Source organism: Pteronotus mesoamericanus, unplaced genomic scaffold (assembly GCF_021234165.1).
Source record: "Pteronotus mesoamericanus isolate MK-2021 breed Mesoamerican mustached bat unplaced genomic scaffold, CSHL_Meso_final contig_26, whole genome shotgun sequence".
In the NCBI taxonomy this organism is placed as follows: Eukaryota; Metazoa; Chordata; class Mammalia; order Chiroptera; family Mormoopidae; genus Pteronotus; species Pteronotus mesoamericanus.
The window spans coordinates 11659866-11685429 of NW_026555109.1; the positions used below are offsets into that span (position 1 = coordinate 11659866).

The 25564-nt window shown below is 37.3% G+C and overlaps 1 protein-coding gene across 2 annotated transcripts in view; it reads left to right on the forward strand.

The window, feature by feature from the left end:
• Positions 1 to 25564, forward strand: part of MYO16 (myosin XVI) — a 590664-nt gene that overhangs the window by 533971 nt on the left and 31129 nt on the right. For both annotated transcript variants that reach the window (XM_054574388.1, XM_054574387.1), the window contains exon 33: positions 13272 to 13430. In XM_054574388.1, coding sequence (XP_054430363.1) covers positions 13272 to 13430 — 159 coding nt within the window. The remainder of the gene's footprint in view (positions 1 to 13271; positions 13431 to 25564) is intronic.

Consider the following 25564-nt stretch of genomic DNA (forward strand, 5'->3'; position numbering starts at 1 on the left):
CACACACTTACTTTGTGTGAGCATGTACAAAGTGCTCACCTTTTCTTAAGGAAGCATTTACCTGTTCAGGATGTAAGCTTCAACCTTATTAGTGAGACATCAGAGGCCTGTTCAGCCAGAAAGGAAAGATGTGGTGACCATGCTTAGAACCTCACAGAGAGTCAGCAGTGATTTTCAACAGCCACCATGATCAGGACACTCAGAAAACCCTCTCATCTGTCTCTACGGCAACTTCCAAAAAATAAAGGCAGACATGGATTATTTTTAAAATTATTTGAATATGAAAACAGAGATTCAGATAATGCCATGGTGAGAAACGTGGCTGGGTTAAAACCTAGTGTCAGGCCTATACTCAGGGCCCTTCACATATTTGTTGGGAGAATATTAAACTCATAGGTCTCACTCATGACCATGGTATTTCCACTGGGCCATGCTACTTCATTATTCTTTAAAACCCATGAGCAAAACCAAGCAGAGTTGTGACAATTAAGAATTTAGATCAACCTAATAAAAAAGTTATCCTTTGAATAGGGTGAATTATCATGGGAAATTACCTTAACATATTGGCTGTGAATCTGCAGTCTCTAGCATGCCATCATACCAGAGATATGTATCTTGCATAAATAGTTCATCATTTTTGAGATGAGCCAAATGCTGCAAAGAAGCCATCGCAATTGGCATGTTCTATAATACACTGTCAGCAGGAGAAAAATCTATTGTATCTAGAATTCTGAAAAAAAAAAGACAGTCTTTTCAGAAATGGATTATCTTTCATAACCAGTAAATATTTTTCATGCTACCAACCCATGAGAGCAAGCAGTTATTGTGTGTTATGGGTCTCTATACTGGGTTGTGAATTAAACTCCCACTGGGGACTCCAAAGAGAAGCCCAGCACTTTATCCTCTAAGCCCCTCAGCAGCTCTTTTTAGGCAACTTAATAAGGACCTTCCTGGCAATCTGCATCTTATTATTACCACATAACACAATGTCTTGGCATTTTGTTCCTTTTATGAAGAAATGCTGAAAAGTGACCTGGTGTGTGGAATGTTTTCCTAAAGATGGACTGGATTGGTGCTGTGTTCTCTCCCTCCTTAGAGTATTGAAAAGAAAAACCTATTTCTTAATTACCTACTGGTGGTTAGGTGGCTTATGCCACCACAAATCTTTTTTTTTATGATTAATCCTCAGATTAGCCTAGAAAACCTTCATACCACCTGAGAGCTAGCTGTATTCACCATTATTTTACCCAGGATTCCGTTCCATGTGTGAGCAACAATCACCTAGCATCACTGTGTGCGAAGCTTCTCAGGTCTTCTACTCTGGTTTTTACTTCTTTCCTTTTCTAGTTTTTCATTAAATTATCAATGTTCATACTTAGACACTGTACATTTTCAATTATTGGCCAGTTGCAACTTAATGATACATGTTAATTGTAGCAAGGCAATAAACAGTTTCATTCATTTTGCTCCCCACAGAGATGACTAGGCCCTAAAATATGCAGGGCTCAAGCAATGGCAGGCATGAACTAGATGTGAGATTATACAGATTTACAGTGGAACAGTCACTGCACCATGATACCTTAGAATTTACGTATTACCTAAAGTCCTTGAAATCCTACAAAAGAGCTTCTTCATATCCCAAATTCTGACTCATAATCAAAACATACTTTTCCAAAAGAAATGCCCATTTTAGAGAAAGAAGTGACAGATACACAATGGGTACATCAGGGTATTCCAAGCAAATACCCATGTTTTGGATTTTGGTTTTATTATTCTCCTTTGATGTGGAGAGATGGCTGATCTACAAAGATGTAAGTGAGAGAGAGAAGACTGGAGCAAAACAATGAGTGAAAAATGTCATTGTGCAGGTATTTCCATGTCACCAAAAAACAAACCAAAGCTCTCAGCTGTTAAATTACTTCCTGAAGTCACATTCATTTGTTGGAGTTACATTTGCTTAATTCCAGTTCTCAACTGAGATCGCCCGCTGGCTGGGTTCAGGCTGGCTTTAACAGGAGGATGGAATGGCCATAGAGGAGAACAAACGACTAATTTAAAGTAGGGTAGTCCCCATAATACTTCTACCAGTTCACACATTCTTTCTTAGGAAAAGAACCAATACCCAGCGGCAGATCTTAGAGACAAAAGTGTTCTTATTAATTTTATTTTTAGGAGAATTTTATTAGCTCTATTTTATTTCTTGGTATTTAACCATTTTTATATACAGCTAATGACAGAGTTCTTGATGGATTTTTAATAGATAAATTGCTTTAAGAATGACCACCACAGTCCTTAAGAAAAGTATAATCTACATTGCTCTATCTCAGGGATATGAGCTTGTGCTCTAGTTGTAGTAGGCTGTTCTAATGCCTTCAGGTCCTCCTCTATCCCCATCACATAAACCCAAGCACAACAAGAGATTTAGTTGAATCACTTATGTGTCACACGAGACAGTAAAGCTCTAATTGTGAGCATTAATTCCATTGGCATAGTTGCAGCTATGTGGGGGGCTCTCCTTCATTCACTTACTGAGACTTGAAATCATGTCTAATTTACGGAGGCTTGGATAGTGACACAGGACAGAGGCACTGTGCTTTATGTATGGTGATGAGGGAATCATAAAAATGTCTTTTTAATCTGATGATCATTAGGAAACCCAGTGATACGGTCCAGCTGCTCATCAGAGAGCACTTTCATTGCTGTGGGGATTGAGTACCTCCTAGGAACCCTCTGTAATGATTTTAGAAAAAATATTCCATTTTTTAGATAATAAAATCACTCTATGACATGGCCCGAAGACATGCAGTTTTTTTCAGGGTTTAAAGTCTCAGAGGTTAACCTCAGGCAAAATGATGAACTAGCAAGAATATTTTGTATTGCTGTTTTCTATTTGCCTCAAGTTTTCAAAGGGGTTTGGAAAAATCATTAAATAAGAAGAGCAAGCTTTATTTATTTACTCATTTATTCAAAAATGCAGTGAAGATCTATCATGTGCCTGGAATTATACAAAGTTGTAGGGACTTTAAAAATAAAATGTGGGGTCTGCTCATAAGCAGCTCACAGCAGGGAAACACAAGAAATCCAATGTATCTAGGCAATGAGAAATGGTTTATATGTGAAGCTACTATTCTGGATTCACAAAACGGTACTTACCCTTGATGCTTATGAAATGCTGTGTTTTTATTCAATTCTTTCTACTCTCTTTCGGTATTAAATGCTATGGTGACCAACTAAATTGATTTCCCACACTATAAATATGCTATTTGAAACATTGGTCTAGAAGGTAGGATTTATATGGAGGGATGGGAGGAGAGAGCCTAAGGCGACAGGAGAGAAAACACCAGAATATGAGGACCCCTCCCTCATTCTAGAGGCTAGTGTGTGCTCCATCCTGCACTATGATTAATTCAAGGGTATGATGACGTAATCAAGTTATGTTTCAGAATAACCGCATCAGGGAATGTGGAAAGGGTTTTTCTGTATTTATTCACACCTTTACTTTAGAAGTGATTAATGAGAAATGACCCGTTGTGGGGCATATGAGAAGGGGAGCCCCACTGCTGACCTGGCCCCTTGGTGGTTTCTTTCTGCAGTGAACTGAGAGTCCATCGGAGACAGGGTTAGCCTTGCCTGCCCTGTCCCTGTTGCTCAGCCTTCCCGAGCAACTGACATGTACTCTGTGATATGTCACTGCAGTAGCTCAAGGGCAACTCAGTTAAATGTGCATATTTGGAGGCACAATGATTTAGTAACACCAACCAGTCTACCACTAGAAAAGGGCACACTCCTAGGAGCTATCAAAGAAACAGTACAGGCGACTTGAGAATTTTTACAAAAATGTAAGTCTTCATAGATATATTTATTTTATTATGTAAGGTCTCAGAGCAGCTGGCTGGCAGTCAGCCAGTGTGGGCAGGTGGGGTTGTTCTACAAATGTGCAGGGTTACCATCATACTATTGATAGAATATTGAAATATCTTTGTGTCAGTTGGAAATGCTTGATGTTCTGAGCCCTGCAAAGTTCCCTTCACCCACTCCATCACCTTGAGGGTACTGACCCCAGACCTGCCCAGTTTCTTCTCAGTTAAATGTTGACTTGGCAAGAGGTTTAAGGTGTATGGCTCCCACCTGCTCCAGTGGGTCCTGGTCTGTGCTCTTTGGTTATTAAATATTTTAGGTGGGTAAATTTTATAATTAGTTCTGGCAAGATTTTGAAATGATTCAACATACACTACTGCTTTTTGTTTTTTAACTTTCTGATTTTACTGGTTCTCTCTGACCTGCTGCAACCGTATCTGTGAAATTCATCTAGACAATTAGAGAGTTACTGTCTTGTATGATGTGTTAAGTGATTTTATGTGATGGAGGTAGGGGAGGGCCAGAAGGCACTAGAATGGTGTATTACAACTGGAGCACAAGCTAATGTCCCTGAAATGGAGCAACTGTAGATTATATTTTTCTTAAGGACTGCAGTGGTTATTCTTAAAGCAATGTATGTGTGAAAAATCCAAGAGCACCTCTATTTGCAGCTCTATATGCAGGTGGTTAAATACCAACAGAGAAAGTAGAGTTAATACAATTCTCATGAAAATAAATAAATACATAAATACTCTTTTGTTATAAAGGGAACATTGGCTGTCTGCCTAAGAAAGGATGTGTGAGCTGGTAAGAAGTGTTCATGGGGGCTCCCCTGTGTTGGTATTTTCAGATGATAGGTGTCACTAGCTTACCATCCATGTGACAGCATGCCAGCATCACAGTCACTCAATGCTCCGATAAAAGGCCAGGCATATTATTTTCTCCACCTTAGCTTTCTGGAGGAAGTAAAGGGGAACCGTGTACCTAAAGCATATGCTGCCGACACCGACAGTGCTGCTCTGCAGGAGCTGCGTTTTCGGGCTCCTGGATTTACGTTACCACCTGGCATTTAGGAAATGCAAAAATAACAGGAATATAAATAACTGCATGACCTATGAAATTATACATGAGGAATGGGTCTCTGGGCAAGGCCAGCTTGGTGTTTAGGTGTTACATATTCAGCTAATTATAGGAAAGGCAAGCTCCCCAACTACAGGGAAAGGAAAAGAATTGATGTTTTTTTTCCCCTCCATTATAGCAGGGACAGAATAGACAGGCACAAAAGGATCCAGTTAGTTAAATTTGAAAGAAAATTGGCACAACATAACTTTCTGTGCATTTTTGGGCCTTGAAAACCTTATTTATACTGACAGTCATTTTTTAGCTTTACTATCAATACATTCTTCCCCAGCTCAGCGCATATGTTGTTGAAGATATCACTCTATTTCCTGCTTCAGTTGGTGTTTTCTAGTGCAAACCCTCTCCTTAGACTTGGCAGGGGAGTGGGTGGCAGGAGCTAAGAGGAGGGGACAAGGAAGCATTTCCATTCTACCCTACTTAACCCAGGGGATAAGTGTCTGTGGCACTTTCTGCCACAGAAGAATGCTTAAAACACAAGTTCAACAGGAATTCTGATCTACAAAAGAGTGGAGATTTCATAAGGGGTTGTTAAAAAGTAGGAAGGGATGCTGGGAGCCAGCTCTAGTGTTTTAAGGTCAGTAGCACCTAGGGCAATTGTTTTCTCCATCCTTTCTAATTATTATAGTGTTACATTTTTTTGTTTCTTAACTGATAAAGTTCTTATAGAAATATAACTGGATTGTGGGACACTGCTGTGTCACAAGAGTGAACACATGAAAACGTTTGCTCTGTTCCCAGTTCTGCATTGCTCTCAGACACTGAAGCCCTCTGGTGATACATTTCAACAGGTATTTGCAAAGGGATGATAAAGTCAGATTTACCAGGTCCGTTAGACTTGTGCTGGACAAAATATACACAAAATCATTGTGCACCTTTTGTAAGTGTACACATCTCTTCCTTAATAATACACCCCTCTATTAACATCTTATATCTTTTTACACAACTCCACATGTGAAATCTCTTCTTATTTGACTTTAGGATCAGCCCTGTGCCTTTGTGAATTCTTACACTTGATATTTATCTTTCTCTGAGGAAATATGCCAGATATTTGGGGTTTAATTCACTTTCTAGAAGCTTGTTATAGTGGAATGCTATATTCCTTATTTGTGTTTCTTACTCACGTACAATGACAAAAAAATTTTAGAAAAATCAGATTTAAAAAACATTGATTGTTCATTGTATCAAAAACAAGGCTTGGTTTAACACAAGCAATGCCAATTTGGGGGTCTAAGTGATCCTATCCAAATTTAATTACACACCTTCTATGTGTATCGGTGAACACAGTCTAGCTGTGACTCCTAATTTTTAAAAATGAGAACTTGAGAAGTAGCAGGGCCATGTCAGGCCTCTCTCTATGTGTCTGTGTTTTTCCTTAATGGCAAATAGGAAAAAACAAGCACATTCTCTTCATGCAATAGCCTTTCCGAAGAGGAATTTTCCTATAGAGTTGCAGAATGAATTATAGCCAGCATGAGTAATGAGTTTAAAATGTATTTTCACAATTTTTATGCCTCCCATTGCACTCTCAGTATTTTAAATCAGTCAAACAGCTATAGTTTGTTTTTCTCCTGCATTTCTGAAACCTGGATCCTATCTTCTCTGTTTCCAAAATACATTCTAAAATTATCTCAAGTTAAGGTAACTGAGAGAAATGTTTTTAAGCATTCTTCTTAAAGAAACACTACATTGCTCATTCTTTCCTCATTGTCCTTGACCTTTCTGTGGCATTTGCTACTGTCCACCTCCCTTGGCTTTGCAAAGGCCTTCGCTTCTGCCATCCCCCCTCTTCCACCCCCCTCCACCCTTCTCCAAGCCTGCACCTGCCTGTTTATATCCACTATCACTTGTGCATCACCTTCTGCCTCCTCACTCATAGGAATATCACTCTTCCTGGAAGAAATCCTCCTTACTGAGATTCTTAAGTCTCTCCTAGACATTTTCTCTTCTGTCCTAGTAAATGCCCTTGTTTACATAACTGCCACAAAGTTTAACCTTTGGGTATGTGTCTGTCATTTCGAAGTCTACATGCACAGCCCCAAGCTTATCCTCATCTCTGGGCACCCAGCTGGTCCTGACTTATTCCCTGTCCCTTAGCTCAAAAGCATCTTTAACGTGACCCTCTCCCTGACTTCCCTCTCCTTCTGCGGCTACCCCTGTCTAAATTCTCACTCTCTTTCTGTTTCTAATCTCTCCTTGAAGCTAATCCAGCTATATACACTTTTTTTGCTAGATTAATAACATTTGCACAATAGTGTTTGCCATGGCTGAGTGGCACAGGTGGTGGGCGCGTCATGCCCAACACCAAAATGTTGCAACTTTGATCCCCATTCAAGGCACTACGTCTCTAGGTTTCAGGTTTGATCCCATGCTGGGCGAGTAAGGGGTATGGGAGGCAACCAATCGATGTTTCTCTTTCACTCTGATATTTCTCTCTTTCTCCCTTCCTCTTCCTCCCTTCCATCCTCCCTTCCTCTCTAAAAACAATGAAAATATATCCTTGGGTAAGGATAAAAAAATAGTCTTTTTCATGTTACGCCTTACTCCAAATACTACTGGAGCCCATCCGTGTGATACTGCATAGGCTCCCAACTCCCAGGGCAGAGCTGGGGCAGAGCCAGGCTCCTCTCTCTCCTGAGTGAACTCAGTCTGACTCTCTTGCTTTACATTTTTTGCTTCCTCACCCTCCTCCTCTCCACATTCTGTCCATGCTTCAAAATCCAGTTTTTTCACCTTCTGCCCGCACAGCAAAGGCTCATCCGGCTCTTAGATCCCTTCCCCACCATGGGTTCCTGGGACATTTTGCACAGCTTTCATTTCAGTCCCTGGCCTTCTGCTGCCTTAGCATTTGCGTATCAAGCACCATGAAGGCAGTCACTTTTTTTTTTAACCCAGAAGCCTGAGAAAAGGCACCTACTAGAATGTACCTTGGATGTCCCTCCCACACATGTTGACCTATTATGTGTCAAAGGCTTTAACAGACAGACACACACTCACTCACACACAGAGCAACAGACATTAACTCAGCTGAGTAGGACAAGAATTCTGCAGTGATCATTGCAGATTATTCTTTCCTAAATCCCCAAGATAGAAGTACAGTTGTCATCTGTGCCTTTTTTTCTTGAGCTCATGGTAACAATATTCCAGGACAAGGATACAGGAAACAAACAATTGAAATTTAATACATCATGCAGTGAGAAGGAATATGTAGAAAATCTTAAGCAAGGAGTAGGAACAGAAGTTGACCTGGTGCAGAGAGAGAGGTACTATTTGCTAGCAGGTGGTCTGGAAGGCCCTTCTGCTCTGGGGAGATTTGAGCAGAACTCTCAGGCTTCCTTGGAGAGAAAGAGGCTGAGTGAAGGATGCAGGGGTGGTGTGTGCCAAGGAGGGTATTTGGGAACAAGGAATCAGGTTACGGGGAGTGTCTCAGCTTCAGAAAACCTTTGAATCTTCATCCAAAGAAAATAAGAAGCCAGCAGAGGGACTTGAGTGGGGAAATGTCATGGTCTGACTTAGGTTTTATAACAGGCTTTCTCAACCTCTGCACTATTGACATTCTGAGCTGATACTTCTTCATTGTGGGGGGGCTGTTCTGTACATTGTAGGGTGTTTCGTAGCATCCCTGTGGTCTACCCACTAGGTACCAGTAACATCTCCTTCCCCCAGTGTGACAACCAAAAACATCTCCAGACATTGCCAAATGTTGCTCAGGGGTGGGAGGGTGGGGGAGGGTAGGGTGGCAATATCACCTCCTATAGAAAACCACAGTTTCACCCACCCAGCATGGTATTTTAGTTATATAAAAACTAACACAGGACAACTCATTTTTCATATAGTTATATAAAAACTATATGACTATTTTGTTAGTTATATAAAAATGAACAAAGGACACAGGGCAACTCATTTTTTTTTGTATTTACATTTAGAGATTTGCTAGAACTCTCTCATTAGATTAAAATTCAACTTACATGTGCCTTCTTTGCATACTTGTAATTAATAATCATATCCTAATGTAAGGCCAAGACTTTTTTTTTTTTTTGGAGTCAGGTCCCAGTGTGATTCATTTCCCCCATACCTGTAAAAACAGCACCAGGCAGAGTCACAGAGAAATCCTACTTATAGGTTAAAAGAAATGACTGTGAGTATTTGAATCAGCCAGTGTTACAATGCACTCGACCAAAAGATGCCACTGAACTACCCAAACCACTGATTTCACAAGATGCAAAGATGGAAAGATGACTCAAGCATACCTTAAATTATTATGCAGGATTTTACAGTTCTCACTTCTCTACTTGTTTGCTTAGATTCCTTGAGAATCTCAAATATTTCTTTTTGGAGTGACTGCCTTTTCTTCACCCTCAAAACTCATGGCTACTGCTTGGAGGCATGAGCAAACTTGAAGACTTTGTTTGCTCTGTATTATTTCCTTGAAAATTCACCACAAACATGCATTTTGTATGCACACTTTTATAACTAGGGCTTCTTCAGACTTCATGCCAATGTCCTCTTGAATTGTCATTGCTGTAATTTTTCAGATGCCTAAGTACAGGGTAATGGGTGCACTTTTGACAAGGAACTTTGTCACTATCATGCACTACACTGACACTTGACAAAAAAAATCAAATTATTGAGAATTTCTGTATTTGGCCCTACTTGTGTCTGAATCAAGATATTATCAAGCTTGGGCACAGACACTTTTATGTGTTTAGATCTAACTTGGAGTAAAGTGTTTGTGAACAAAGGTTGACATAACATATGCTAAGAATGCTCCCAGTCAATATTAATAAATAAGGATAATCCCAAAGTTAGGACTCCTATATTGATTTTGCAACTCTATTTCAGTAGCTTAAGTACAATTTTTCAACCAACAGTTCCTGGTTCAGTACCACTGAGGCATGGGTGGTAAAGCCACAAAAAAGAAGCTGCCTTATTCTTTTATACCAGCAAAGGAAATAAGAAGGGAAGATTTTTCATAAGGGGCCAAGCACAGGAATTAGTGTGGGTGGATGGTGGAGCTCTGTGTGCCTTAGTCTGAATCCATTTGCAACAACTAACTAATTGTGAAATGTCTACCTGTAGATTAACCTCCCCAAGCTTCAGTGACCTTATCTTGAAAATAGGCATGATAGTAACAACTCTTCAGAATTGTTAGGAAAACAAGAGCTATGTCAAATATCACGTCTAGCATGGTAATTATTGTAAAACCAATGTGAATAATAATCATTAAGTTGGCCATTGATTCTTGTCTTACATTAAGAAAGACTTATTCCCTTATTCCAATCCAGAGCCATCCTCAAGTAGACATATGTTTTTAATATAAAAATAGAAAGAAAATCTTAGTAGATAATGTAAAGGTCACAGCCTATTGTGAAAAATTTAAAAACAGTTTTTGTCTACAATTTTACCTCCTGATCAGAAATATGAAAATGTTTTTTAAACTTTAGTAACAGAAATAGAGGTTTTGACTATGATTTAAATCTATTGATTGTTTATGAGACAGAACATGTGAAAAAAACTAGGATCAAATATTCATACCAAGATACAGTGTCTCAGAGGACCGAATCTTGTACAACCAAACATAAGAGGACTGTCACCATTTGCCCAGGGAGGCTCTCCCTGCTTCACAAGCTTTTGTCATAACCTCTCATCACACTGAGAACAAAAGCTAAACTTCTGCCTGCAGTGGCCTCCCCACCCCTGGGTGATGTGCCTATCCTGCCTTTTGCTTCCAGGTGCCCAGCTCAATAGGACCCTATTACCTGGTTCCCTGAAAAAGGTGAGATCTTTCCTGCTTGGGGGGTTCATGCATGTGTGAGGTTGTCTGTTCACATGAGCACTTCTTTCCCTCCTTTGGCTATGAGCCTAACTGTGATCTCCTAGAGACGTTTTCCTGACCCATGCTGTCTGAAAGTGTTGGCTACCCATCCCCACTTTCCATTAAGTTTTATACGCAGCTGGGAGTCCACCACTTTTAATTATCTGTTTGTTTATTTGCTTGTTTATGAGTTGTCAAACTAGTCAGTAAGCTTCAAGCTGCCTGTCTGTGATATTCACTATTGTATCTCTAGCACCTGGAGGGTGTCAGGCACATAGTAGGCACTCAATAATAAACATCTGAATTAAAGAATTAAAAAAAATAGCTTAAAGAGAAATAAAAGGTGGTAAATACTTGTGTCTTGAGAGAGCTTTAAAACAAAACCTGATTTACTAACTTTCCAAAGACAAAACAAAACAAGACAAAAAAAGGAGTGTGAGGAGGGATAGAGTTGACTAAATTGAACAGATATTCTTTCAGTTATAGCCTATTTGGTAACTGCTCATTGTCAAGAGCTAAGATCACCCAACCTCATAGTCATCAGTGTTCTTATGCATGTTGACTTAATCAAAGCATTTTCCTTGTTTTTTAAGTGCAAAGAGTCAGGAACTAGAATGGTTCACTTGAATCATTGAAATATAAATTCTTCTGCTTGATTTTCAAAGCCCTGTTCATTTTGCTTTCATTGTAACTGTTTAGCATTCCCTACTCTAAATCTTAGCATACCTTCCTGTTTGTCAGACTGGCCCCTCTTTGTGCTGCACATTACTTACTTGTAAATGAGTGGTCACTGCGCTGTGAGTGATCTGAATATGATCCTCTCTGGTGGGTAGGAAGAAGCAGGGTTGGTGAGTGAAAAGCACATTGCAGACAGAGGGAATGCATAGACCAAAGACTGAAACACGAGCCAATATGGAGCATCTGGGAAAATGTCCATGGCCTGTAGTATTATTTGAATGTCTAAAGAGCTAGGGGAGAGAATGTCCAGGAGGGAGCGTTATAAAGGACTGGGTAAAGACCAGCTTTGGGAGACAAACCCTAGAGATCTGCCTGACTGGCTTCTTTCCTTCCTTCCTTCCTTCCTTCCTTCCTTCCTTCCTTCCTTCCTTCCTTCCTTCCTTCCTTCCTCCCTTCCTTCCTTCCTCCCTTCCTTCCTTCCTTCCTCCCCCTCCCCCCTTATCTTCCTTCTTCCTTTCTTAGAAATTAAACAGCAATTCATTGAAATTACATGAAATGACATAATCTAATTTGCCTTTTAGTGAAAAATAAAAACTGAACTATAATCAGAATACAAAGGTTAAAGTTCTATTCTACCTCTTTCTAGCTACCAGACCCTGGATGAGCTTAATTCCCTTTACAGCAATATGGGGATAACTCCTCTACCTAATGAGATCCTGGTTATAGGAATCATGGCATATAAACTGTTCCTCCCCTGTAAAGTATAAGAAGCAAATTATGCTTATTATCCCTTTTGAATAATTTGTTAGCCTAAAATTTCAGACTGGCCTATCTAAAGACAGCCAGAACTTACTGTGTACCTACCTCTCATCAGCATTCATATCTTTGATATTGAACAAAAATCTCACAGTAAGTTGGAGCTTTTCTAAGGTCCCTGGAGAAGCCAATCCCACATATGTCTGGAGTCTGAGAGAGTGAACCTGACTTGGGAGGAAGCGAGGAGCTAGTCGGATACCATGATGACAATTTTTCTTGATTTGCACACTCTTACTCTTCGGTCTTGCCTAAAGATATTACTATTATTATGTAAAATCTACCTCAGCTAGATATTGTTGCCAGCCTTAGCATATGTTATATGTTTAATTTATTATTAATACATCATTTTAAAATAATCTTTATTTGACTCTTCAGCCTAATTTGGACAATGATTTCTGTGTTTGCACAACTCAGAGCACTCACTTGGGACATGCATTAAACATTTACGTAATTTTGCTTGGGTATAGAAAGCAAAGGTAGGGATTTGAAGGATAGTAGTTCTTAATGGATAATAACACATTTTATAATAATATCAAATATATTCTCATTTTATTTCCAAATTACAAGATTATTTCAGCTCTACTTAGTTTAGTAATTCAGGAAACTCCTGAAACATAACTATTGCCATACTATTGGGAAATAGCATTCTCAAGAAGACAGTGCTATAATGATAAGTTATTTGATCTATGACATCAAAAGTTCTGTATACGTATGTTTGAAAATAAATTATCAAATTTATTTTCAGTACTTAGTTTAACAATGTTTGTTGAATATTTTGTAGGCTATTATGTTTAACAGTTGAACATTGTATAGGCCATAATTTGATTAAGTATTGTTACTAAGTTATCATTTTTTAATGTAATTAATATTTGATTTGATAAATTGTGTTATTCCCTTTCAATACATTATTCAACATATTCAGCATATTTTAGCAAAAAAGAATAATTTTTTCCAAAATTTATTTTAGGTTTTGAAACTAACATGAATCTAAGTAGCCGAGATGCTTCTGGTACATCAGAGATTGCATCAGAGACTCAAGACAGAAATGCAAATAACCATGGAATTCAATTATCTAATTCACTCTCCAGTGCTGTCACTACTGAAAATGGAAATTCTGTCTCAAATGGTAAGCACTTTTTAAACTCATAAGTAAATAAATAAGTTTTAATGTGTAGCAACTTTCTAGGGAGAATGAATATAAAATATAAAAATGAAGTAGGCTAATAAACTGGAAAACAGAATATAAACTATGAAACTTCACTGTCGGGTATATTGTCAACACGTTATAGGTTAACTTAAAGAATTAAAATTGTAGTCACTACTAAATGACTTTTCAGAGATATTTGTGGAACATTTGGTCTATAAGAACCAGTATAAAATGAGACTCATACTGAGCAGAAGGAGAGGGTGGGTGCTGATCTTTTTCTTCTCACACCTAAAAAATGGGAAGGAAAATGATATTGAGGACATGGTCAATGTCAAACTGGCTTTAAATATAATATTTAATAGAAATTGACTTGACCATGTGTATCCAAAATTGTCTAATAGCAGCTTAAACAAATAACTTACTTTTCCCACGCAAGAAGCCCAGGGCTCCTAGCAATGTCCGATGGGAAGATTTAGACCAATGCTTTTCTGAGAACATCCAAAAGACCGGGACAAAACTCTTTTTTATTTGTTTTATGTGATTCAAAGCACTAGACAACTACTAAGACAGTGAAACACTGGGAAGGGACTGAAAAAATGGGTATGAAATATAACGGAGGCCAAGCAAAGACCCCCATGTATTCCAGGCTTTTCTCCATGGGATATCTGTGCATTCACCTAGGGCAGAAAATACTAGGCTGCACTTCTCTCTGCACCCTTGGATTGTGGGACCAGACTGAGTCTAGGGCCTGCCAGTGCCATGGGGTGGGGCCTTGAAGTGTTCGTCCTAAAGGGCATATGAATCAGAATCAGGAAACACAGCTCATCTGTGAATCATCTCAATCCAGCTTCAGGGACTGACATGACTCACAGGTACCTGGGAGAAAAATAAATAAACAAACAAATAAATAAATAGATATGTGTGAGTGTGTGTGTGTGTGTGTGTGTGTGTGTGTGTGTGTCTCCCAGTTATAACATCCTACACTTCAATTCAATACATAGTCAAAAAGAAGCAGGCACAAAATAAGCTGAAAAATTATAAGCAGAAATAGCAGTCAACTGCAGTATATCCATGTGTGCTCCAAAGATCAGAGTTCAAAAGCACATACTTTAGAATTAAAGTATGTTTATTATGCCCAAGGACATAAAAGATTGAGAATCTCAGTAGAAATGGAAAACCATCAAAACATGTCAAATGGAAATTCTGAAATTAAAAAATACAATCATAAAATTAAGTACAGTGGAGGATAAGCTTAAAGTTAATTAAACACAGTCATTTAAAAATAAAAACCTGGGGAAATGAAAGATAAATCAGAAAATATCCAGAATGAGACACAAAGAAATAAAAGAATGAAAATTCCTGAAAATGGCTTAGCGGCATAAAGAATACAGTCAGGGAGAAGGAGTATTGGAATCCTAGGGAAAGAAGAGAAGTTATATGGGCAAGAGAAAAGATTTAGTGTGAAATGTGAGAGAATTTCCGATACTGATGAAAGCATCAGGGAACTGATTTGAGCTGACAGTTTCCTATAAAGTTCAACATACACTTTTATTATGACCAACAATTCCATTCCTGGATATTTACCCAAGAGAAATAAGAACAATGTCAGCACAAGCACCTGTATGCAAATGCTTATGATGCCTTTATTCATAATCACCTAACACTAGAAATAAAGTGTTTTTCAACTGGTGACTGCAATGTATCAGCTGGCTATTGCTATGTAAAAATATACCCTCAAACCTGAACTTAGAGGCAAAATGCAACAAACAGCTATTATTTTGCAGTTTCTTTGGGTCAGTAATCTGGATGTGGCTGAGTTGAGTGCCTTTGGTACAAAGTCTCTTGTGAGGCAGCCATAAATTCTCAGCCAAAATTATGGCCATCTTGATGCTTAATAGATGTTCCATTTTCAAGATCACTCACATGGCTCCTGGCAGACCTCAGAAGATCCACTTCCCAGCTCACTCACATGGGTTTTTCCATAAAGGTGGCCTCACAGCAGGGCAGCTGGCTTGCCCCAGAACAAGCAGTCCACAAGACAGCCCGAAAAAACACCTGTGGAAGCCACTGTCTTTATAGAGCCTATTCTTGGAGGGGACATCTAGCACTTCTACCACATTCCATTTGTTAGAAGCAAGTTATATATTCAGTCCACTAGATGGAAGACAATTACATGAGGTGTCAGTGCCTAGAGGTGGGCCCATTTAAGGCCACTTTTCAGGCTGACCAGCAGCACATGGAAAAACTCTGCAGTAAAAAGCCATGAACTACTATTACACATGGTGAAATGGATGACTCTCAAATGCACTTCACTGAGTGAAAATACGTAGAATCAAAAGACTTTAAGTATGATCCCATTTCTAAGATATTTTGGAAAAGGCAAAACTCTAGGACAGAAAACATATGAGTGCTTGCCAGGGGCTAGGTATAGTGTAGGGGGCAGAGGATGGACTGCTGTCTTAGTCACTTCAGGCTGCTGTAACAAAATGCCGTAGACTGGGTGACTGGTAAACATCAGAAATTATTGCTCCCATTTCTGGCGAATAGAAGTCCAAGAGCAGTGTGCCAGCATGGTCAGGTTCCTGGCGGAGCCTTCTTCCAGGCTGTAGACTGCTGACTGCTCACTTCTGTGCCCTCACATGGCAGAAGGGGCCTGGGAGCTCTATGGGGACCCTTTGACAAGGGCACTAATCCCATTCATGAGAGCTCTGCCCTCATGGCCTGATGTCCTCCTAAAGGCCCCACCTCCTAAAGGCCCCATACCATCACCTTGGGGGTTAGGATTTCAACGTGGGAGAGGGGGGATACAAACATTCAGACCACAGTAAACAGCAAAGGGGCATGCAGTGCTATTGACAAACTGGAACGCCTGTGTTTCTATAAATTCATAGATGTGTGCATCTAAGAAGGGTGAATCTTTCTGTCTGTAAATGTGACTTTGATGAAAATATGCAAAACCTGAGAAGAATAAATAAAGGAAAACTACTCCTAGGCATATCAGTGGTAAAAGAAAGACCACACCTGAGTTTTAAAGGAAGCCAGAAATGAAAAAGACAAATTACTCTCAAGGGAGCAGCAATTAAAGTACAAACACAATGAAAGAACATATTTAACATGCTCAAATAAAATAACTGTCAATCTAGAATTTTATAAACAATAAAAAACCCCTGTAAGAATGAAGGGGAGTTAGGATATTTGTAGGGAAAAATATCCTAACTGAAAGAATGAAACATGGGCAGGTTCAAAATGCTCAGAGTTTCAAAGAGGAATAAAGAACAATTTAGTGAGGTCAGAAGAGGGTAAAAGAACAATATTTAATATTATACACTGATAAATCAAGCTAGCAGGTTATAATTTCAAAGGTAACCACTGAAAGAATACTAGTGGGGTATATAATTCCCAAACTAATTTGAAGAGTAAAATAGAATTATAAAGTCAGTCAACCTAAAAGGTGGGGAAGAAAAGAGGGAGTAAAATAGGAATATCTGAAAGATAAGACAAATAAGAAAGTCTTAGATGGTAGATTAAAAAAAAGTACTGTTGAAAATAGTTAAACTTAATTGAATCCCATTAAACTTTAAAAGTCCCTCATATTGTGTAAGTTCACATAAAAATAAAGTGATTAATATATTTTAAAGCCTAAGATTTCTAAAGAATATGTAAAACATGAGGATACTTAAAGTTTGAATGTAAAGAAATAGAAAAGGAAAAGATTTCCCGTGCAAATATTTTAAAACAACAACCCTCATCTACTTGGAAAATAAAAATTACATTTCTGTTACACACCGGGGCACATAATTTTAACTAATAGAATTTTTTTAACAATAAAAATGTAACAGAATTTGTGGGGTGCTGCTAACCTCTTAATCAATAGGAGTTTATAGCTTTAGGCATGTTATTGCAAAAGAACAAAGGCTGAAAATCAGTGTTAAAAATGTCAACAAGTTAGGAAAAAACAACAGATTAAATATCAAGAAAATGAAAGTAAAGTGTAATAAAGATAAGAACATAAGTTATTCAAATATAAAACAAGCAACAAAGCCAAAAGTTGGTTCTTTGGAAAAAAATTTGTGTGAAGCATTAATAAATTGATAATTCTCTTACAAGGGCAATAGAGAAATAAGGAAAGTGGATACAAATAGCCTATGGTAGGGATGAAAAGAGGGACCTACCACAGATCTTATGGAAATTAAAAAATAAGGAGAGTATATTATAAACAGATTTCTGCCAAAATCAATTTGTAAATTTAGATGAACAGATATATTTATTTTAAAAAATGCAAGTAACCAAAGTGGAAAAAAGAAATAGGAAAGCTAAATAATAATATACATATTAAATTAATTTAATTTGTAACTGAATAATTTTCTACAAGAAAAATGGTAGGCCCAAATAGCTTTTCTGGTAAGTTCTCTCAAAATTCTAAGGATGAAATAATGCCAGTGTTACACAAACTCTTCCAGAGACTAGGAATAAAGAAGGGTGGGGGTGGGGAACAAATCTCTCAGCTTGCGCAAATAGCCACTTAATTTATGGCAAACTTGACATTGTTGGACGCTGGGGGAATCATAATCAACTACTATCTCCAAGAGGAAAAAAATGAAATTTGACCCCTACTCCATGCTATTTACACAAAATAATTCCTGTTAGATTATAGATCTAAATGTCAAATATAAAATAAAATTTATAGAAGAAAATGTGGGAAAATATCATTTTTATCTCAGAGGTCATAGAAGAAAGAAAGTCATAAATAGAACACACGAAAGTGCTAACCTTAAAGAAAAAAAATCTAAATATATATTATATATAGGTTCTTATTCTAGTTTACTTAAAAACAAAAAAAGATAGCATTAGATAATCGGACAGGGTATGTGAACAAGCACTTAAATAAACATTTTTAATAGGGCCAAGCCTCACTAGTCATTAGAGAAATGCAAATTAAAACGATACCATGATATTGCTACATACCCTATAGAATTACAGAACTAACTGCCAAGGATGAGGAGCGAAGGGATTGCCGCAGCAGCAGGACAGTGATTTATTTCTTTTGCAGGGAAAAGAGCCTATAGTGATTTGGTAAGAGAATAATGGGGGTTTTCTGAGTAGCTAACGATGTTCTATCTTTGACTTGTGTGGTAGTTACAATTCCACAATTTAAAACTATTTGGAGAGAGAAAGAGAATGAGAGAGAAAGAGAGATTTCAGAATGGATAGTAAATACTCAGGACTGTGGAACTTCACGGTCCTCAGATATTCATGCTTTGCCATTCTGTCTCTTGCTGCCCCCAAGGCCAGTGCTGCGAGTATAGTTTTTCAGCTGAGCAGACCCAAAGATGTCCATTGCTGATTTACTAAGGAGGAAGGGGAGAATGGATATAGGATAAAAATTAGCCAAGGCCATTTTAATTTCAGTCACACTGTGGGAGTAGTCTGGGGGTGGGTAGTTGGTTGGGGCAGATTTGTTCAAGCTTAGCATTAAGGTCTCTGGAGGAGTGTGGGAATGTTCTGTTGGTCAAGAAAAAAGAAAAGATGGTTTTAATCACACACAGAGAGAGAGGGGGAGAGAGAGAGAAGAACCGCAAAGGGATTGCATATAATAATTTTAAGTGTTTGGCTCACAATAAGAAGGCTTTTGGTGCAATGTGGGGAATGGGCAGGGGGTGACACTGGTAAGATACAGAAAGGATTTTTAGACCAGTAATAAAGACATCTAGGAAAAAGAACTGCAGTTACCAAAAATTTATTATAGGTTCAGAGGATGCCAATGTATTGGCCTTTCTTAATGTTTTCTCTTCACTGAGTTTAGCAGCTTTCTTTAAAAAATACATTATTATTCAAATGGCATTTATAATTTTATGCAGGTTATAAAAATTACACATGCTCTATGTGACAGTTTGGAAAATACCAGAAATAATAAGGAATAAAAACTACCATCAATTCTATTACTCAGAAATACTTTAAATAATGTCTAGTATTCCATTGTGCCAAATTTTATTTTTTCATATTAATATATGTTCATGTCTACATAATATATTTCGTTTTGTTTTTATAAAGTTTGAGTTATACCATACATATAGTTTTAATAATCTGCTTTTTTCCCCTTAAGAATATCATGTAATTTATCTTTATGTCAGCAAATAGAGATCTGCATTATTTACAGCTAGCCATTAATGGTACTTGATGCATAGCATTCCATCATGTAGGACTATAATGATTTAAAAAAACAAAGCCCTATTTGTTGGATATTAAAGTTATTTCCCAATATTCCACTCTTAAAATAACATTGAGTGTTTATGATGTATTACTCCAACATGATTAAAATAGGCATTTTGTAAAACTCTCCATGTTAATGTAGGATGTTCAGATTTATGTGTGTTTAGATAAAAATATTAAGATACAATCTTTTTAAAAAAAAATACTTTCTGAAATCTCTGATGATAATCCTTAGTAAACTGCTAAGTATAGCAACAACATTGTGTGCCCTTATATTCAAATTGAGTATTATTAAAAATAATAAAATTTGAAAATGAATAACAGCAATAGGCATCAAGTGTGTGATAGAATATTTCACAAAAGTTGTATATATATATACGGTAAGAGTGTAATAACTTTTTACTTGCAATTTTGGGTTTTTTAAGGATAGCTATTAAACAAGAGAAATTTATAATAGAGTGATCAAAATGAATAAACAAATATTTTACAAAGATGACTGAATATCCATTACTTTTGCTAAAATTTCACATCATGCCATTCTCCATGTCTCACTTTAGATGATGCATAGCTTATCATAAAGAAAGAGAAAATAGAAACCTCCTTTCACCAAAATATATGATTTCCCTTTTTTTTTCATTCAAAAGGGAAAATGAATGGCTTGGGAAATGGTACTAGAAAACTAAGTACAAAAAACAAACAAACAAAACCCTTGTGATTCTTACTCTAAAAATCAAAATAAAACCAAAAGTCAATGGAAAAACAAAAACTGCTCTAGACCAAAATGGAAATTTTTATGGAACACATACTATGTATTAAAATAAAATTATGTCTCCAGAAATATCAGCTGTCTAAACCTCAACATAGGATGCATATAGGATTAAGATTTTAAAATTAATCTAGAAGACCACTTGAAAATCTCAAGTTATATATACACAGGAAAATTACTGCAATGGATTTTTAATTTTTAAAGCCACTTGACATGTTTAAGTTGATCTACTTTGTGAATACCATGAACTCCTGGGTTCTTAAAGCCTTCCTATGATTATTAAAATACCTGGCACAGTACCCTGGTTACTTAGGCACTCAGTAAACATTTACTGATTAAAACAATATTGCATATTACATATGACCCAGTAAGTCCCATGCAGGGGACAGTCATAAAATTTTTCTTTGATAGTATGCTAAAAATTAAACAAATATTACACATGTGCAACACATGATATATTCATGATCATTATAGTTCTTAAAGCTGTTATTAATATTGATTCACAATTCACAATGTACAGTCAGCATGCTTTCTAAATAAAGGCACAAGATGGAAATAAATGTTTAAAATAACTTGAAGTTCTAATTGAGTGAGAAGTACTGCTATTTTTCTAGGAAACAATTTCTCTCTTGAATGCCAGTATCTGCATGCTACCTCTGCTTCCCAGAAATAATTATCTGTTTGTTCATTTGTTGAAATATAGTTATGTGTGGGTAATTATAGCTATCACTTACTTTAATTGCCATGCTTTTACTGATGTGAACACAGACTTAGATCTTTTTTGTATACTTAATTATTCCCTGGACTTGTGGTTATTTATCATTAGATTAGAAAACAGTGTATAGAGTTAGAACGTTTTAGTTATATCAAAAAAAAAGGTACTGTGAACATAAAGATGTGTATATTGTGGGGGAAATACAGATATGAAAAACTCCAAATAAGACATATTATGCTTGTTATGATTTTCTTTCTTGCCACTCATTGAATGTACATTTTATTGTTGGACATCAGGAAAAATGGCAATTAAAGAATACAGTTATATTTTATTTTTACATTTATAATTCTTGGACAATTATCTCTTTGTAGTTGCATTATGTTTATTCTCAGTGCATAGCAAGAATTATCTGTGGTGACAAAGGGCTTTCTATGGGGAAGGCCCAGGTGAGTCTGTTTGCAGAACCAGGAGCCCTGCATTCTTTGCATAGACTTCAGCGCCATATTGAAAGCAGTGCCATTGTAAGTGCCAGGCCACACTGACTCTGGGAATATCAAGTATGGCTTCCATTTGCGGTGCCTCAAGGTTGATCCAGACAAGGGACGAAGGAGCCTCTGGTTGGAACCTATGAAATATATTCATATATACATTTTAAAACACCAATTTGTTTATAGAAATTTATAGATTCTTTGGAATTCATCTGTTGTCTGACTCAAAGGCTAACTGCCAGAGGAAGCAAGCCTTCACTTGACAATCTGGAATATTGCACAGTTACTTATTTTGAGCAACAGAAAGTAACTTTGCAAAGAAAGCAAGCTTTTCGGGCATTAAGAAAGCCCTGCCCCACTCTTCCTTCTAGTTAAAAATACTTTGAAGTGATGTTAAAAATTTTCTAATTTGGGTTTTATTTTATTAACTTTCTTCCACTTCAGCTTAGAAGTAAGAATTCAAAATGGCTGGATTGAAATCCTAAAGAACAGAATGGCAGGAGTAAGCCTAGTAAAGCCAGCCACACATCAATCATTCAAAACATTTATTAAGTACCCATTGCACGCAGGCATTGTGCTATGCATGGGAAGTAAGAGGAAATCTAAGCAACTCAAGATGTGCTCTTGTAAGCACATGCATAAAATGAGAGAAAATTTATAAAATGTTGACAATGCATATCAAAAGAGATCACAAAATAAGGCAGGCAGTGACTTCATGGTGAAGGCTGTGATTCTCAAAACAAGAAAGATTCAGACAAGAAAGAAGGGAATACCTTTCATTTAAGAAAATTTACTGCATGATGGCTTTTGGCTGGGATGTGAATAGGTTGCTTTGATAGAATAGGTAAGGAAAGTAAATAAGATAGGAAAGAAAGTGTTAATTGTGTACAGGGCATGGAACACCAGTTCAAAGAGTGTCCCTGAAGGTTGTTCTTGTTTGGAGGGGACACTGTCTGCTATTTTGGAGAAATTTACCTGATAGTATTATTCAGGATAAACAATGGGACAAAAATTTTAAGTCTGGAGTACCAATTTTGTGTTCCTCCACTCAAGCCTTCAAAAACTGTACACTCTGCAAGAGTTTTAGAGAATGTATTGGTCTAAGAGAAAAGGAAAAGGGAGTGAAGGATAACTCCAAGAACTTGAGACTAAAAATGGAGAATAGTCCACTCTTTTACAGAGAAAAAAGGAAGTTCTATGAAGATTTTAATTCTGTGAGTAGGCTTTGGAGTTCAAGAACTAAGAAAGACTTTTGGCTATAGATGATTGCTAGAGAAATGATAATTATAGTGTTGGAATTTAGATGAGGATTCCAAGATGAAAAGATAGGAAAGGCAAATTTTGAAGGAAGCCTGAGAAATGGGAATGGTTTATAGAATCTAAGGAAAAAGTATGAAGAGAAATGAAAAAAAAAAATCTGAACACAAAACCATGCAGAGTGCCAAACTTTGAGAAATATGCCTTGATTAAGGCAGATGTGGAGACACAGAATAGGTGGCCAAAGAGATAGGAGGGCACGAATGTTCAGTTTCATAGAAACCAAGAGAGGAATGGAGTTAAAGATCAGGGAAGACATAAAAAGAGAATCCGAACCTCATTGCTGTTGAAAAAACTAGTGTGGGTTCCTATAAAATGACAGGGAATTTGACTAGAAGACTCTAAGTGGTAAGCTTATAAAATGCAATGTTACTACCACACTTTAAAGTCTATCCATTTTTCTGTTGGTAGAAGACTTTAAATGAACTCATTGGGCTCCATGTGCAGACTTCATGACCTCAGTGTCTCAGGTTTTTTCAAAATCACTTTACAAATCTGAAGGGGCTGAATCCATATGATAACTGATGTAAAGGTCCTAAAAGGCATCGTCCCTGAGTGACCTGGGGAAGGCTTAATTTACAAAGCTCTGAACAGCATCCACTGCAAAAGGAGAGGGAGTGCAGATCCCGAACCCCCTGCCTGGACCCTGGATCAAGGCAAATGACTTCCTGAGTGCACTTTGCCCAGCTCCAGGGAAGGGTGGCACGTTCTACGGAGTGTTGGTGTCTATCACAGGTTCAGGTCAGTGTGAGCCTTCTCCCCAGCCTCAGCATGCTTTCTTGGCGCAGGAGAGCTGTGTATCTGGAGAGGGCAGGAATTCAGAGGACGTTAGCCCTTGCTATAAGTTGGGTAAGTATGGCTTTTTAAAATGGAGGTTTTATATTGAAAGGTTTTATATCTGTTCAATATAAAACCTTCATTTAGCGCTTTGAGGCACATCATTGCTGCTGCTTAAAGGGTATGTTGAAGAGGGGCCTGTTAAAATTGGAAAAATTATTGTCTCAGATTCTGGTTTGTGGAGAAGGCTGTGGTCATAGGACAACTAGAGCAAGTTCATAAATATGTGCAAGCAATCATTCTGTGATGGAAACCTGCCTTCCAATGGAAGTCAACAAATAAGTGGCTCCAGGTTAACCTTAAATGTCCCCCAACAATGGAATCTTCAACCCTGTGAGAACACACAGTTGAATTTTCTACCCCCAAGACTTTAGGGTTTCCTGAGCCTATGCGTAACTGTGTTCTCCTTAGCTGCATGAGGAAACACTTGTTATGTTAAAAAATATATATATCCTTATCAGTTAGAAATGTGTGCTCAAGAATTTATGCATGAATTAATTTTGGAAATTTTTTAAAAAGTAATGAGTAGATGAAACAAGATTAAAATAATGAAAATCCCCAAAGCTTGATGATGAACACATGGAAATTTACTACATATTCTCTTTACTTCCATATGTGTATCAAATTTATATTATAAAAGGTTTTGAAATATTCCTATCTTGAAAAGTAAAATGGGTAAGCTATTGTAGTCTTATATGCATTTCTTTGAATACTTAATAAAAATGAACATATTTATCATATAGTGATCATTTATATTCACTTAAATTATCTATACATATTTTTTGCCCAAATTTTAAAATCTGAGGGTAGGACCTTTATTTGACTTGTAGGATCCTTTAAGAAAAATAAAGTTTTTTATTTAGTATATTGAAATGCTCTATACTGTTCTTTTTAATTTGCATTTTATTTTATGATATTTTTAACATTTATTTTTAATGTCTGAATGAAGGCATTTATCCTTCTTTTTTTCTTTTATGGTTTGTGCCCTTGGTGTCATTTTTAGATCATTTGCCTTAAAAAGTACTGCAGCAAAATATTGTTGGTTTAAAAAAAAATTCCTGCCCTCAGACCTCCTTTGCACCTTGGTGTTTCCCAGCTATTACTTTATCTAGTTCACACTTGCTTAGCATATTAAGCCATGATGAGGTTCTCGCACCTATTTGCTACAACCCCGTATTTTGGTACTTTGTACTTCTCATTCCAGATACTCTTCTCACCTCCTCCTTGGTCAGGAGGAAATGGTTCACACAGAGTTTCTCTGGCACCCTCTCTTCTACCTCACTTTCCCTCTCCATTCCTACATATTCATCTTTCCCAAACTGAAGCCATTTGTCCCTGTCCTGTTGACCCTGCCACAGATACTGGTATACTGGTATTGAGGTCAGTGATTTCTTTAGTCAACAGGTAAGAAATGCCTTTTAATTTTCCACTTAGGTAAAATGGCCTCACATCCCCTCTCAGAAATCTACAGTTCTACCCATTACCTACAAAATATTGTCAAATTTCTGTGAAACATAAAATTTTTAATATCTGACCCATTCTACCTTCCAACACATCCTCCAGGTTCTCTCCTCTGGTCAATCTCTCTCTTTTCCAATTACAGTTGACATTTAATACCATATTACTACGGTTGGCATTAAATACTGTACTTCTTACAGGCCATTACCCCAGATGTGGAACAGTCTCCTCACCTCTTATTGCCTTAGCTCATTTTTTTCTTCTCAATCCTCTTCACCTTTCAAAATCATTCTCATCCTAGAAGGCCCAGTTCCTTTGGCAG